The 13,402-nt window shown below is 37.8% G+C and overlaps 1 protein-coding gene across 3 annotated transcripts; it reads right to left on the bottom strand.

The window, feature by feature from the left end:
* Nucleotides 1-761: 761 nt before the first annotated feature.
* On the bottom strand, nucleotides 762-4,122 carry LOC133724817 (nicotianamine aminotransferase 1-like). 3 transcript variants are annotated; one of them, XM_062151671.1, is made up of 8 exons: nucleotides 3,960-4,122; nucleotides 3,408-3,764; nucleotides 2,908-3,253; nucleotides 2,175-2,393; nucleotides 2,012-2,071; nucleotides 1,666-1,821; nucleotides 1,474-1,567; nucleotides 762-1,249 (listed from the first exon to the last, which is right to left on the bottom strand). In XM_062151671.1, exons 2-8 carry the CDS (start codon nucleotides 3,671-3,673, stop codon nucleotides 1,131-1,133), a joined length of 1,260 nt encoding a protein of 419 aa, XP_062007655.1. In that variant the 5' UTR covers nucleotides 3,674-3,764; nucleotides 3,960-4,122; the 3' UTR covers nucleotides 762-1,130. The 3 variants fall into 3 exon arrangements, with proteins under 3 accessions (XP_062007655.1, XP_062007654.1, XP_062007656.1); XM_062151670.1 differs by having other exon boundaries at nucleotides 3,408-3,753; XM_062151672.1 differs by having other exon boundaries at nucleotides 3,408-3,748.
* Between the last annotated feature and the right edge of the window lie 9,280 nt (nucleotides 4,123-13,402).

Genomic DNA, 13,402 nt, shown 5'->3' with positions numbered 1-13,402 from the left:
CACCACCAAGTTTGAGCGGCACAAGGGGGAGTGTTGAAGGAAATCAGCTATGAGTGTGCCTAATCAAACTAGAAGTAGTAATAGGAGAGAAGATTCTAGAATTCCTAATCCAACTCGGATTAGTTTTCCTTGTAACATTAGAACATGTACTTTGTAATCCCTATATATAGGGCTCCTATTCTCAATAATACGATTACAATTCTCTCTACATTCTCTCGAATCTCTTTTTCCTTAAACACTTGTCCAGATGCGACTAATTTTTCTTAATTTGGTGTTTATGAGCTTTTTCATTTACATTTAGTTAGAGGAGATAAGATGCTCTATATAGATGTCCTCGATCGTCTCGTGTACTCGATCTATAAGCTTCCATTTGTTAGTATATTATGTAATACAGAAAGTCCTAGCTAGTGAAGTAGTGATGAATATACATGGGCGGCTTGTAGGCTAAAGTGGAACCACTGTAACCAAGATTAAGCTGTATGTTTTGGAGTTGATGAGCACGACGTACATTGAGGAAGGGAGCATCTGGCGTGTGATGGACAAGATGTACTTGGCCAAATTCAGAAATTTCCTGGATCGCTGAATGGACAAAGAATAAGTACCTGATTATGCTGCTAGCTTCTTACCTAACAATGAGGAAATCATATATCTAGTATGGATAGGCATATTGTCAAATTGGCTGGAAAAAAAAAAACATACATAGCAGCACCATTCTACTCTAAAAGTTGCAGTAACAACCAGAATTTACAACACATTCAGCATCTCAGAAAACTTCCAATTCCAGTTTTTCATTTATCTAACAAATACTCCCTTTTAATTGTCATAAGAATTCCTTGTCATAAGAATTCAAGGAAGTTACAAGAACTACCTGCATGCAACAGCACGAGACGCAACAAGAAGTTGCTGATCTCCTATAAATCACCCTTACGATACAGAGGGATTTTATTCATTTTCAGTAATTGACTGACTAGTCAATATTTGATTTCCAGTTTTCCACTAATATCATAAATTTCAGTCTTAATTGAAAATCAAAGCCAGCATTTGAGTGGAGCATGAGATCCAACCAGGAGTTGTTGATCACCACCAGTATGTATGTAATCCATCATATTATGAATTGCAACACATGCATGTTATTGTTTCTTGGCATGCCTTCCACAGAAGCCTTTAATCCTCCCAAGGCCATCTTCAAGAATTGAATGGTCACAAGCAAATGTTATCCGCAGCCAGTTCTTCAATCCAACAGACACACCTACAAAAAAGGTGAAATATAAATGGATCTAACTTCAGAAACAAACTCCACCAGCATAATCAGTTTCACTTCCTAGCAGAGAAACCGTCAGTTTGACTTTTTGCAATATGCATGGTGGACTCATATCAAACAGATGAATGGTGATAATCTGGCATAAATATAGACTAGAGTCGATGCAGTATTCAAGATTTTGATGGTTGTGAATTAAGCTTGTTTGTAATTACCAGGTAGTACTATGACAGATTCCTCTTTGGCAAGTTTGAGGCTGAACTCAACATCATCACTAATGTCATCGAACAATGAGAGATTCAGCTTTACCTGCATGCATATATAAGAATTAATTATTTAATTACCATTTACTAATTACAGATCTTCATAATGGCCTTAATTGATTATATACGCCCTTAATTGATTACCATTACAAACATGGAACCCTCAGGTTTGCTTGGGCACGTAATGCAGGGAATCTCATTAAGTTTATCAAAACATATGTCTGCAGCACCTCTTAGCATCTCAACTATTTTCAAAAAGAAATCCTCCTTTGTGTTCTCTATAATTTGAGGAATTGCTGCCTGCAGATCCATGAAAGCCACAGAAGTACAAAATTTGATCATCAGAGGAAGAGCAAATAGTATATAAATTTCAGGGAAACAGCAATAGTATGTCTTCGATCATAGAGTGGCATCTTTCTCTCTTGTCTTTTGTTTTTTCTTCTCTGAAATTAGTTTCTAAAACTTTCATATTCTACTTGAATTACAGAACCTGAATGAAGGTTGGAGCATCCGATGAGACTTCGAGACATCCTGTAATGGACTTCATAATCTGAGGGAAAAGGCAAGAGCATAGACACGAGAAGCTTGAGAATAATTTATATATGCCTCTTAAATAGCGTGTGTAGAAGAAAGAGGATACAAGAGATACGAACCCCCGATTTTTGAAGAATTGCGTTGGGGTCACAGGTAACAATCCAACCAAGTCTCCAACCAGGTACAATCCATCTCTTTGATATAGAACCAAGTGTAAGAACTGGGACAACAGATCCAAATGTCCCCATTGGCACAAATGGGGTATTTGCGAAAGTAAGATGGTCATACACTTCATCAGCAATTACAAGAATCCCAAGCTTCCTTGCCGTCTCTGCAATCTAGATTTCAGCAGACTAATGATTATATAGTACCAAACTATATATCCACTAGTATCATCTTCTAATGTAAATTACACTTTTAGGGGTTTTAATTATCTTCTTCCTTGAGAGATTGCCATATCACTCACTAGTATCAACTTCTAATGTAAATTACATTTTTTGGTTCATGTAGTTTATTAATGATTACATCAAAATAATTTAGGAAATAGAGTACCAAAACCTTCCAAGTGTGTCACCAGTTAATTTTTTGATAAATGTAAAGTTGGACCGATTGCAATCGATAATACCAAGCTGAACTACAATAAGAAGAATCAGGCCAGGTCTTAACTGCAATAAGTAGATACAGGCCTGAACTACATGGAGCATTTAAAAGAAAATATCCAAATTTCACTGACTGCAGACTCATATTTGCACAAGTCTTCCTGCATCACTTGTAGATAGGATCATAGGAATCCAGTTGTATACACTATTAGCATGAAAATAAAAGAGAGGCGGTAGTAATTTTTTTACCTACCTTCTTCAAATGTTGAGACGTATAAACATTTCCACAAGGATTTCCAGGATTGATGATGACCATGGCAACAGTATTTTCATCTGCAAGTGATTCAAGAGCTTCAAGATCAACTTCCCAACCCTGTTCCGGAAGCAGATCATAGCGACGAACTTCCAGATTGGAACAGGCTGCACGAGTTTCATAGTAAGGGAAGCCTGGCCTTGAAAGCAGAATGTTGGCAACAGGATTTGACAGGGATATAGCTGTCAGTACCACTTCAATTGCTTGTGTACACCCAATTGTAAGATAAACATCGTCAGGCGATAAATTATATGGGAGATCATTTGACAGATATTCTGCAATAGCCCTGTTTGATACAACATGTTGAGCATCATCATCTTAGACGACATATTTTACATACTATAAAATACACCAAAGAGAAAAGGATTGAAATACATTTGAAACACAAACATGACACCTCCAAACTATTACATAAGAGTAGCTAAGCTAGCTATACATACCTCCTTGCTGGTAGAATACCAACTGAGGGAGAATAGCAGTTAAACTTGCCGGACCGAACAGAATCAACGATGGCATCTTCGGCTGAAATACTAGTCCGAAAGCATGGGAAAGCGGAGGGGTCACCGTGGCCTAAAGGAATGATAGACCTTTGATCATCTTTGTTGAGATTTTGCATTATCATGGTGAGAACTCCTCGAACCGTGGTTGGTGGTTCCGGTTTGAGCTCTCCATTCCCCTGAAAATTCCACTTGTTTTCCATTTCCATCTCTGTTGAGCTGAGTGAGGTCTTCAATATATGTCGACCTTGTTTATATAATTATGCTCAGTAGTACTAGCTCACCTAACCTTCATTAATCCTGATTTAATTACACAGTTGCATCTAATCATACACAACCTTAATGATTTTACAAAGACTATAGTACTCTGACTCGCACATATATATTTTACCATTAACTTCTTCTACTATAAAAATTGCTACCAAATATGCTGATTTCATGATCCAGAACATGTTAATTTGGTATTAATGGATATAATATAACATAGATTCAGACCTGTTGAGCCGCTGCCTCTTCTCTTCTCTTCTCCACCAGGACCTGAGATTCTTTTTTGTCTCGCTCAGTGCTTCTATTGGTGCACAACCGCAAAATATCTCGGGTTCAAAGCGGAATAATATTACCTCAGAAGTTCAGTCCTACCTAGGCTTTTAACAAACAATCGGGCCTACTTAAGCTTTTATCTAGTTAAATACACTTATGCTTTTTCATTCGGTGAGTAGGCCTAATGCCTATGCAATAATGCAATTTGTTATTTTGTTGTTTTCTTGTCAGGAAGGCCAATGATATGGGGATCTTCTCCTTGGCCAATGGCTAGCCTTCCTCCTTAGTTGTCCTTCACTTCTAATCTCAACCATATTATAAAAGGTCTATAATTGTCCACGTCAGCACTAAGATTATAAATTATGCAAAAGTTGGGATATTCTTCTCAGCTCTCTCCCTCTCTTCTATTTGCTAGATCTGAAAGTTTAACCATTTCTGCCATTGATGATCGCTTTCCCTCCATCTGTTCAGTTCTTTTATTCTTTAATTTTTTGTTTTGTTTCAGTCATAATAGGCCGGGATCCTCCCAAATTGATGATGACGTGATTGATTGGAATAAGTTTTCCTTGAAGCTGTGTGCAGCAATTAAGAATCCCAGACTGAAATCGATGTCGAAGAACATTCTTCCTCCAACCAAATCTATTTCCACCTTGCTGCATCTAGTTAATTTAGTTGATGAAAACATACTCCCAATCCCATTCCTAACAAATAACCATAGAGCTCAATTGCTGAAATATGAAGAAGACATCCCCCAGAGAAGTCCAGTGTGTTTTGGTCCAAGAAGGAGCGCGCAGAGAGAGAGAGAGAGAGAGAGAGAGAGACAGGGGGATAACGGCGGTTGGCATTGAAAAGTTATCGTAACTGAGCCTTTAGGTTTTTTTTTTTTTTTTTTTGGCTGATGTGTCAATATGATGGCCCTTGGATCCGGATCCATATATAGGGACTCAAATGATCTAAGATTTAATGCTTTAATCGTAGGTGTCATGTCATGCCAAGTAAGTAAATACAAATTTTATTTTCAATTCCACATCATATAACTTGTCACATCTCTTGAAAGACAAACTTTACCATTTATATTTCTTTTTGGATTTTCGGGATTGGATCAATGACATTAATGAATTTAATTAGGTGATAAAAAGAAGAGCTAAAGTCTGTTTAGTCCCTGTATTATGCATCTCTCATCGTTTCAGTCCCTGACATTCCAATTTAATCTGAAAAGTCCCTGAGGTCTCAATTTCCGTCTAATAGGTCATTTCTGCTAGGGCTGGGCATTTAAGCCCGAAAACCCGCAAACCCGGACCGGCCTGTCAAAGCCCGACCCGTTCGGGCCGGGCCCTATTTTTTTTGTCACCAAAACGGTTCGGGCCGGGCCCTGCCATTCAAAGCTAGGAAAGCCCGTTTAGGCCCGTCTAAATTAAAAGGATACATATGTCCATATATTATTGGACCTCATATAAGGCTCAGAATTTCTACTATAGGATCAGATACACCAAATTGTTCCTCACTCAAACCTAAAGTCCAATACGACTAACCTAATCAATCTCAGCCATTTCTTCAAACCCGATCTGAACCTAGAGAGTAGAGGCCGCCTCCTTCCCAAACGGCCAAACCCGATCCACCAACGCCGAGACAGCGAGACTCACTCTCTCTCTCTCCACTGCGATCTGAACCGATCGGCCAAACCCGATCTGAACCCAGCGCCTCCGCCTCTGCCATATCCACCAACGCCGAGACTCACTCTCTCTCTCTCTCTCTCCACTTCACCTGCACTACGATCTGAACCCGATCGGCCAAACCCTATCTGAACCCAGCGCCTCCGCCTCCGCCTCTGCCATATCCACCAACGCTGAGACTCACTCTCTCTCTCTCTCCTCTTCACCTGCACTACGAGACGCCGAGACTCACTCTCTTTCTCTCTCTCTTTTCAGTTTTCACATCAAGATGTGAGTTTGTGAAGGTGTTCTTCTTCGAACTAGTGGCTCCGGAGGTGTTCTCCTTTGAACTGATAGTCTGATTCCTTCTCCTCCGAAGGTAAAAATTCATCTCCCTTCTTCTCGTCCTTTTTCTCAAATATACAAACTTGTTGTGACTTCTGGGAAGTATTGGGTTGAGTTTTATGTGCAAAAAGATTCATTCTTTTGAAGTAATTCTGTAACTCAATGTATAATAACTATGGCTCGTAAATCTGTAACTCTGTAAGCCTAAGTTCTATACTTCTATGCACACCAAGTGTTTGATGAAATGTCTGAGTAGCTGCTGAACCTTTTTTTTTTTTTTTTTTTTTTTTTCTGATTTCTATAGGTCTGATATCGCTTCTGCTGCTGGCTGGGATTCTAGGGGTTGCTTCCAAGTTGGAAATTATATCACTTACTGTATGTGGTCACTACTTCAATGTGTTTCTTGCATTTACAATATTTTGTCATTGGAACTCTCTACTTGGCTGCTTGTCTCTGTTTCCGATTTTTTGTATAGATGCAAGCATAGAATGTAGCTATACCCAGATACTACATGGGATTTAATGAGTTGGGAAAATTGAAGATGATATAACTACATTGGCCAGGATTTGAATGGTATCAAATGCCATAAGGACAGAGAACTGTACTAACTAATATGGGACTGATGATTTTTCTGAAAAGATGAAAGTGGAAAGTTTCAAGCTGAACCTAACATGCATACCGGACAGTTTGAGCTGTTGTTTGTGCATTGGGTTGAGTGTTATTGTGGCTTGTTCTGTGCAAAAGATTCATTCTTTTACAGTGATAACAAAAACTGCACTTTGATGAGTTTGATCTTTATTTTGGAATTCATCCTTTGCTCGAAGCTGTTCATATTGTTACTAATCTAATAACTAATATTCTAAATTTTCTTCCTGTTTTGGTTGTAGCATGGTTACTGATGGGAATGATATTGTACCATTCTTACAAACTGATTATTATGTTCTCTATTGAGTCACTGGTTGATAGTTTTTGGTTGCTTGTGGGATGCTCCAGTTTTGATCTGTCTTCACTCTATTGAGTCACTGGTTGATAGTTTTTGACTTTTTGTATATTGGCTGGTGTAGGGATCGTGATTGCCAATTGATGGAAGGCTTTGCTGAATAGCTGCTGAATGCTTAGAATACTGCAGAAAAGAAAAACTACTGAATTGCTTCTTCCAATTTGGACTTTCTATTTCAATTGCAACTTTGTATTTGAATTGGGACTTTTTACTTGAATTGCAGCTTTGTATTTGAATTGGGACTTTGTAAGTCTGTATTTGAATTGGGACATTGTATTTGAATTGGGACTGTGAGTGCTTTGTATTTGAATTGGGACAGATTTGTATTTGATTTCAATCAATATTCTTGCCTTCTTGTATTTGAATTTGGATAATGAACTCTACATATTTCAATATTTGAATGTGCAGGTTGAATTTTAGATATGGATAGTGTGTTGAACTTCAACTTGTTGAAATCATGAAATTAATGGAATGTGGATTATATATGTGGGCAGAGACTCAGAGAGTAAAGAAAAAAGATGGAATTTGGGCCCGAAAGCCCGGAAACCCCGCCCGAAAGTAAACGGGCCGGTCCCTGTAAGTGCCAAAACGGGCTTTAGGCCCGAACCATAAAAAACGGGCCGGTTCCGGGCCCAGTGAACTATTAGGTGGGCCCGGCCCTACTTTCCGCGGGAAATTAGGAATTGGTCTTGGGTGAAATGTCCAATATACCCTCAGTTATTTCTTATTTCTTTTTTTTCCTTTTTATTTATTTTTTTCTTTTTTTTCTTTTTCCTTTTTAATTTCTTTTTTTTCTTTTTTCTTTTTCCTTTTTAATTTCATTTTTCCTTTTTTCCTTTTTCCATTTTAATTTCTTTTTTTTTTTCTTTTTTCTTTTTCCTTTTTAATTTCTTTTTTTCATTTTTTCTTTTTTCTTTTTCCTTTTTAATTTGTTTTTTCCTTTTTTTTTTTTTCATTTTTCCTTTTTTTTCATTTTTCCTTTTTAATTTCTTTTTAATTTCTTTTTTTCCTTTTTTCTTTTTTCTTTTTCATTTCTTTTTTGCTTTTTAATTTCTTTTTTTCCTTTTTTATTTTTCCTTTTTAATTTTTTTTCCTTTTTAAGTTCTTTTTTCTTTTTCGTTTTGCCTACTTTCTACTTCCTCAACCCACCAATCCCATTCCGATCAAACTCCACAACCCATCTGTTTCCCAATCAGCTCGGAAATTCGCTGCTAAACCACTCCCCTCTTGTTTTCACAGCCTACTTCTCTCTCTCCCACTCAAATCCCACATTCTCTCTCCACATCAAGCCTCATTTTGGAAAATTTTCACTGAAAATTACCATTTTTTAACTTTTCACTAAAAACTACTATTTTTTCAAACTCTGAGGTTTTTGGGTCTTGCTCAAAATGGTGATTTGGATTTTGGGTTTGGTTGAAATGGTGGTTTTTGATGGCCAAGTTGACAAAAACCAGAAGTGAAGAAGAAGAATAGTGATGGAAAAGAAAAATGGCCGCTGGCGTGGAGAACAAGAATTGGTGTTTCGGGTCGATCTGGATTGGTTTGCCGACGTGGTGCTACGATGGTCATTAAAAAGGAAAAAAAAAGAAGGAAAAAAGAAATTAAAAAGGAAAAAAGAAAAATAAAAAAAAGGAAAAAAGAAAAACGAATTTAAAATGGAAAAAGGAAAAAAAAAAAAAAGGAAAAAGAAAAAAAAGAAATTAAAAAGGAAAAAGAAAAAAGAAACAAGAAAAAAAAGACAAAAAGAAATTAAAAAGGAAAAAGAAAAAGAAAAAAAAAGAAATTAAAATGGAAAAAGGAAAAAAATAAAAATAAAAAAAGGAAAAATGAAATTAAAAAGGAAAAAGAAAAAAGAAAAAAAAGAAATTAAAAAGGAAAAAGAAAAAAAGGAAAAAAATAAATTAAAAAGGAAAAAAAAGAAAAAAGAAATAACTTAGGGGTATATTAGACATTTCACTCAAGGCCAATTCCTAATTTCCCGCGGAAAGGACCTATTAGACGGAAATTGAGAGCTCAGGGACTTTTCAGATTAAATTGGAATGTCAGGGACTGAAACGATGAGAGAGGCATAGTACAGAGACTAAACAAACTTTAGCCCTAAAAATAAATATTGCGTGTTAATAGCAGTAATTGATCATGTATTACTTTAAGAGATCTGCCGGCAGATTCTTTGACTAATATTGTCCTTCATTTAATTAAATTGTTTTCTATAATTTCTTTCTATTTTTGTGAATCCGAATTAAATTTTGACTTTTTTATTTTTGTTTAAGTAAATCCAGATTTTGTGTCTGGCCCAAACATTAGGTTACTTGCTCTAGTTGTCACGCCCTGAATTTCAAATAAAGATATTCAAATCCGAAATGCGATAATTAAACCAACTCTTATAATTACAAGAAACCTTTTCAAAATAAATCTAAGTAACAACTACAAGTGTTTACAAAAATCCAGCGAATGGATATACAAATGTAAATGCTCACTAGGAGCATACCAAAAATAGCAGTACGCTAACAAAAATGGGTTATGAACCTAGCGCTGCCTGTACACCTCGCCTCGATCTCAGCCCTGGGGATCCTGATCTGCAGGAACAACCACTACATCATAGAATAGTGCACCAGGAATGTAAACAACAAACCCGGTAAGCCTTTCAGCCCGTATGAGTAAACTCAAATAAAGTGACTCACATCACTCATGCTTATAATTTCTCAGCTCGTGAGATAATTAAGGCAACAACATTTAATTTCACAAAACACAACCAAACATACAAAACGATCCTTCAATATCATGCTCACGTAAGTTAACTCATATCAAAATCAACATGCTCAGATTTCGACTCAAGCATCCAATTTCACAACACTTCAACAAATCAATTAAACTCAATTATGTTTTAAACATTTAAAAACACAACGAACTACAAAATCATCCTTCATTTAACTCAACAAAAGTAGTTGTCGCCTCAGTGACGTTTCAAATCATTTTCAGTCTTGACAACACAACCACGAAATCACACTTCTTTCCTCTCAACATAAAGCACTTATCACCACAATGACGTGATAAAACATTTCTTGACTCACCACAAGTCTCAACCACAACTCCACTCACATCATTAAAGTAAATAAAACCAGTAATCCCTGCTTAGAAAATTAGTTCAGGAGATCACTAAAAACACACAATTCAAAATCATAGTAATCCCTGCATATAGTTTAGTTCAGGAGATTACGATGAAACCAATTAATTCAGAAAATAGTAATCCCTGCATATAACTTAGTTCAGGAGATTACATTAAAACAAATAATAAAAATCATAGTAATCCCTGCATAGAATTTAGTTCAGGGAATTACATTAAAACAAATCATAAAAATCATAGTAATCCCTGCATAGAATTTAGTTCAGGAGATTACCAAGAAAACAAACAATACAATAATAGAAATAAATAGAAACATTTACTAAAACATCCATTAATAACGTCAACCACCACACAGCTCATCACACCCACACAGGTCATCACACAGAACACCACACAGGTCACCACACAGGTCATCACACAAATCACCACACAGGTCAACAACTCACACTAGAGTTGATGATCACCCATCAACACCAAACTAAAGTCGATAGTCGATGTTCACCCATCGACTTTGACTAAAGTAGATGATCACCCATCAACTCCAAATACTCTTTTAATACAATTACATCAATCACTCACATGATGAATTGTATACCACTACACTCATACAATTACATCAATTATCGCCACTTTGGTCACCACTTTGGTACTACTGTATAAACTATCGCCACTTTGGTACTACAATATAATTAATCACACTCTCAAACACAACTTCACCAATGTAACACCATCCATATATATATTCCACATAAATATATATATACGTAGTCATTCACGCAGGAATGACCACTAATACCAACTATAGTTTTATAAATTAACTACTCGAAAATCATTTTATATCAAAACATTGTTTTAACCTACCCATGAACCGTTGTCGATCAAGTTCATATATTTTAAAACAAATAATTTGTTTCGAAAATGATTTTTCATGCTAACAATTTAAATATACTAAATTAAAACATAACTACTTTATCAACCGAAACACCGTGAGATTTACTTACCTCTAATCCAGCTGCGTCTTCTATACAGCTCAAAATTACAACCACAACCGTCCGCCCAAACAAAATCGTCAATCACCTAAACAAATACAATCCTAACTTAGCAATTGATTCATAACACACTTAAACGACGATCCAACGGTCAGATTCTCACGGATCGCCCTTGGGATCATCCTATCAAAATTATACGAAGATCCAACGGTTGGATCTTCACAGATTGTAAACCGAAGATAATGCATAAAACCGAAACCCTAGCATGCATCAACCTTCTCCAAAATAACCTTATAATATATCAAAACGACCGTATCGATGCGTAGATGCATAAACTGAAAACAGAACACAAAAATATGGTCCGACGCGCCACCACAAGCGGTGGTTCAGATTGTGGTCAACCACGGCGGTCAACGCCGGATCAACCACCTCCGATGCCAAAGTCACCAACTACAAACATGTCCAAAATGAAGAGATGAGCCACTTTCATACCTGGAGCAAAGTGAGATTCGGTCTAGATCGTCTTAGATCAAGCTTAGAAGTTGGATCAATCTCATGCAAAATTGTCCTACAAGGTAGGTATGAGGATGATCAGGGGGAAGAGAAGATCCCAAAAATGGAATGGATCGGCCAAGGGAATACCGGAATAGGTGAAATCCGGCCGGATCCGTTTTAGGGTCTGTGGCTGCTCCGATCTCCAAGTTCCGGTGGCTGCTGCTGTGATCGAGCACCAAGGGGACGACCACGAAGAGGAGGCGAAGCCGTCTGCAGTGGTCTCGTCGTCGGCGGACGTTGGACGGAGGAGATCGAACCGGGTTGGGGTCGGGTTGCGCGGGTAGGGAGGAGAGAGAACGGAGCGAATTTGGAGACGAAAATGGGATTTTCGGAACTTTTGGGATTTATGAAAAAATCCGGAATTTTCTTATATTTATAGAAATTTCCCCAAATTTCAATCGCTCACAACTTTCTCTTACGAACTCCGATTCTCGCGTTCCACATGTCCACGAACTCTTATCGACGCGCTATACGACTTTCATGAAGGAAGTTTTCGGAGAAACCCAACGTATAAAAAGTCAACCATTGCCACCCCCCTAAAACCATATTCTTCGACTAATAATTCGTCCGAAACACTTCCGCTCCATTCACGAGCCACGAAATCGTACAACCGAACACTTTACTAATTCCCAGAAACCATTAGAAATTAATAACGAATTTCCGGGGTCTTACACTAGTGGTAATAAGTTTTTGTATTAGAGATAATCTCGGAGAATCTTAAGAGATATCCAATCAATGTACAATTATGTTTCCTTGTACAACTCTGATACTATAACTTGTAAACCTCTATATAAAGATACCCTTATTATCAATAAAATCACATCAATTTCTTTCTCAAATATCGATTCTCTAAAACAAGTTATCAGCACGAAGCCCTAACCCTGAAACCCTAAATTCGTAGCCTTCAAATCCCAGAAACCTCCGCCGCCCACCTTGAAGCCCCAAATCCCAGGAGTCCAGAACCGGCGGCGCCACCTCCAAAACCGGCCTGAAAAATACCGAACCGGCCCCGAGAAGAAGCAAAAGCTCCACTGCCCGGTTCGCACCTTTCCAGTCCACCCCCTACTGTCATCTTTCACCACCGTCGGCGTTTCAACCTCAATATCCGGGACCGAAATTTTTTTTCCCGAAAACGGCCTAAAAGCACCTGAACCGGCCGCCTGAGCATCAGAACCCTTGAACCGCTAGAACATCACCTGCCCTACATGCAGCCCAACCCAGAAAAGGAGAAAGATCGGCCCAGAGAGAAGAAGAACATGCCCAAGGTTGTCCGGCCCACTGCAGAAGAAAGGAAACAAAAAAAAGGGACCGACCCAGAAGAAGTCAAGGCCCACCCCACAGGTCAACCACTGCCGGTGACTTTTTCGGTCAAATTTCCGGCGACCCATTTCGAGGTAATTTTTACTAAAAGTTCCCGTTTTTTAGTTTTTATTCAATTTCTCTTCTTTTTCTCGAGGACTTGCAACCTCCCTTCTTCTACCCCCCCCTTTCTTCTTCATAGGGGAGACCAAAAAGCCGAACTGTGGGGTTTCGTGCTCACTCCAAGATTGGAGCTTGTAGAGTCCTCCAAACTTAGAGTTTGTTGAGATGATATGATCGACCACACACACATCATTGTTTCGATCTAATCCGATCCCTCTTGGAAATTTCTTAGAAGAGACTACGCTCAGAAATCCCTAATTTCTTAGAAGCGATTACGCTCAGAAATTTTTATTGTTTTTGTGGTAGCCTTT

Source organism: Rosa rugosa, chromosome 1 (assembly GCF_958449725.1).
Source record: "Rosa rugosa chromosome 1, drRosRugo1.1, whole genome shotgun sequence".
NCBI classification, from domain to species: Eukaryota; Viridiplantae; Streptophyta; class Magnoliopsida; order Rosales; family Rosaceae; genus Rosa; species Rosa rugosa.
This window is presented reverse-complemented; position numbering and strand designations above follow the sequence as displayed.